At 49.4% G+C, this 2,500-nt stretch overlaps 1 protein-coding gene across 4 annotated transcripts in view; it reads right to left on the bottom strand.

Annotated features, from left to right (window-relative positions):
* The window catches only part of cacna2d2a (calcium channel, voltage-dependent, alpha 2/delta subunit 2a), a 195,085-nt gene that overhangs the window by 37,124 nt on the left and 155,461 nt on the right, over nt 1-2,500 (bottom strand). For all 4 annotated transcript variants that reach the window (XM_031568292.2, XM_031568291.2, XM_031568289.2 and 1 more), the window contains 2 exons: nt 2,320-2,370; nt 802-901 (listed from right to left, as the gene is read on the bottom strand). In XM_031568292.2, coding sequence (XP_031424152.1) covers nt 802-901; nt 2,320-2,370 — 151 coding nt within the window. The remainder of the gene's footprint in view (nt 1-801; nt 902-2,319; nt 2,371-2,500) is intronic.

Raw genomic sequence — 2,500 nt, forward strand, 5'->3', positions numbered from 1 at the left:
TATTTGCCTTGTTATTCCTAATGTTGGTGTGCCGTTAACGGCACACTGCTATAAATGTGCTTCTGGTGTGCAGTCGTTTCTTTCTTTCTCGTACATTTTCAGTTTTGAAAACTTGGGTCACACCGACATGACGGCCAGGTCAGTTTGCTTTGGTCGAGTTCACTTATATCACATTAAACATTGACATGGATGGCCTCTTAAAAAAGCTGTAAGCGATGTAGAAACAGGAGGTATGCTGGAAGAGTTGCAACCACGCCTTCTTGTTAAAAATGTAAAATCCATGATATGTTTTGCATACAAGCAACAGTGTACTGATATAGCAAAACCCTCAAGGCTGTGTGTGTGCATACGTGTGTGTGCATATGTGTGTGTGTGTGTGCATACGTGTGTGTGTGCATATGTGTGTGTGCATATGTGTGTGTGCATATGTGTGCGTGTGCATATGTGTGTGTGCATATGTGTGTGTGCATATGTGTGTGTGCATATGTGTGTGTGCATACGTGTGCGTGCATACGTGTGTGTGCATACGTGTGTGTGCATATGTGTGTGTGTGTGCATATGTGTGTGTGCATATGTGTGTGTGCATACGTGTGTGTGCATACGTGTGCGTGCATACGTGTGTGTGCATATGTGTGTGTGCATACGTGTGTGTGTGCATATGTGTGTGTGTGCATACGTGTGTGTGTGTGCATATGTGTGAGCTGTAACTCACCCGTGCTACAGTGACATATGTGTGTGTGCATACGTGTGTGTGTGTGTGTGCATATGTGTGTGTGTGCATATGTGTGAGCTGTAACTCACCCGTGCTACAGTGACATAGTCGTCATCAGACAGGGTGTCCAGCATCTCCAGCACAGACATCTTTATCAGCTTCAGCGTCAGGCCACTCACACTGCCACTCCTACAAACACACAAACACACACATACTGTATGAGGGAGTGATTCAGCAGAGACATAATGTGTATGTGAGTAAGTGTGTGTGTGTGTGTGTGTGTGTGTGTGTGTGTGCATGTGTGTGTGTGTGTGTGTGTGTGGACGTGAATCATTGCCGAGTTCAGACGCATGGGCAACAGTTACATTGGTCTGACGTTTCATTAACGCTGTGTGATGTTGTTTGTCAACTCAAATCAGGTCCCTCTTGACTTGATCAAACAAAATGACCCTAAGACCTAAATCATATGTTCAGAAATCATCTGTTCAGTACCTAATCCTCAACTGAACAGTGACGTATTACCTCAAACTCACGTCAATTCGGGCTTTTGAAAAACAATAGGGAGTAACCGCCAAGGCACCAAACAATAAACAGCATGAACACATAAAAGCAGAACCCCCCCATGAAGCCCTCTTTAAGTCACGAATCCTAAAGCCCAACTCCAAGGTCACCCATGAGCTTGTCAGTGTGGCATGTTGTGGTTGGTGGTGGCCGTCCACGGCTGGATAAGATCAGCAGACTCTGGAGCCGGAGTCAGGACTGGGGCTCTGATAAGGCCGCCTGCCCCCCCCCCCCCCGTCCGCCTCTTAAGCGGCTTTGGGGCTCTCAGGGGCTCAGCAGACAGAGGCCCCCCTCAGGCCCCGTGTCACGGAGCTGATTCGCTCAGGCTCCAGCAGGTGTCACCGGGGCAACGCGGATGTGGACGTGACCTGGAGCTGACTCCAGATCAGAGGTGCCCAATCATCCGCCGTCTAGAGATGCACCCTCCTGCAGAGGTTACCGAGAGCCGTTTCAGCCAGACGGACAGTCAGAGGGGATCCGGCCCTGATGTGGCGTGAGTCTGGCTGATCAGTGTTGGCTCGAGGGCTGGAGGCCTTCCACAGCCAGCTGTGCTCAAGGCGACCCTGAGCACGAGAGCCAGGTGAGTTAGATAAGGGGGGGCCAATGGGAAGCTAACGGAGGACAGGTCAGCAGGTCGTGTGAACATTATTTTGTGCTGGAAACTCAAAGTAATAAACTACAAAACATCCGCCAACCCAGATGCTGCCCATATGGGGGCATGCTGTTTGACATGAAGTTAACACAGAGAGGATCTGTACACTTCTAGACAGGTAGGTGCCATGCAGAGATGTGCCAATAGGTGGCACTGATGCTACAGTCATGGCCACTTGGACTGACAGTACACAGAGAATGATTGCGTTAGGAATTTCAATATATATACATATGTTGTGCGTGTGTGCGTGTGTGTGTGTGTGTGTGTGTGTGTGTGTGTGTGTGTGTGTGTGCGTGTGCGTGTGCGTGTGCGTGTGTGTGTCCTCAAAAGAGAATTTGCATTTGTGTCAGTCCTGTGGGGACAGTTTCTTGTATTGGAGTGCTGTGATACTCACACATCCACAATGATGACCATGTCCTTGGGAGACGAGGCTCCTTGGATGTACCTGGAGGAGAGAGAGAGACACACACACATGATTATATACACCAATTGGAGACTTGAGTGGAGGTAAAGCCCTCGCTCCATCTCCTGCGGCTGAGGCTCTGCGTGTAATAACCTAGCCGCCGCCGTGACCT

Source organism: Clupea harengus, chromosome 5 (assembly GCF_900700415.2).
Source record: "Clupea harengus chromosome 5, Ch_v2.0.2, whole genome shotgun sequence".
Classification (NCBI taxonomy): domain Eukaryota; kingdom Metazoa; phylum Chordata; class Actinopteri; order Clupeiformes; family Clupeidae; genus Clupea; species Clupea harengus.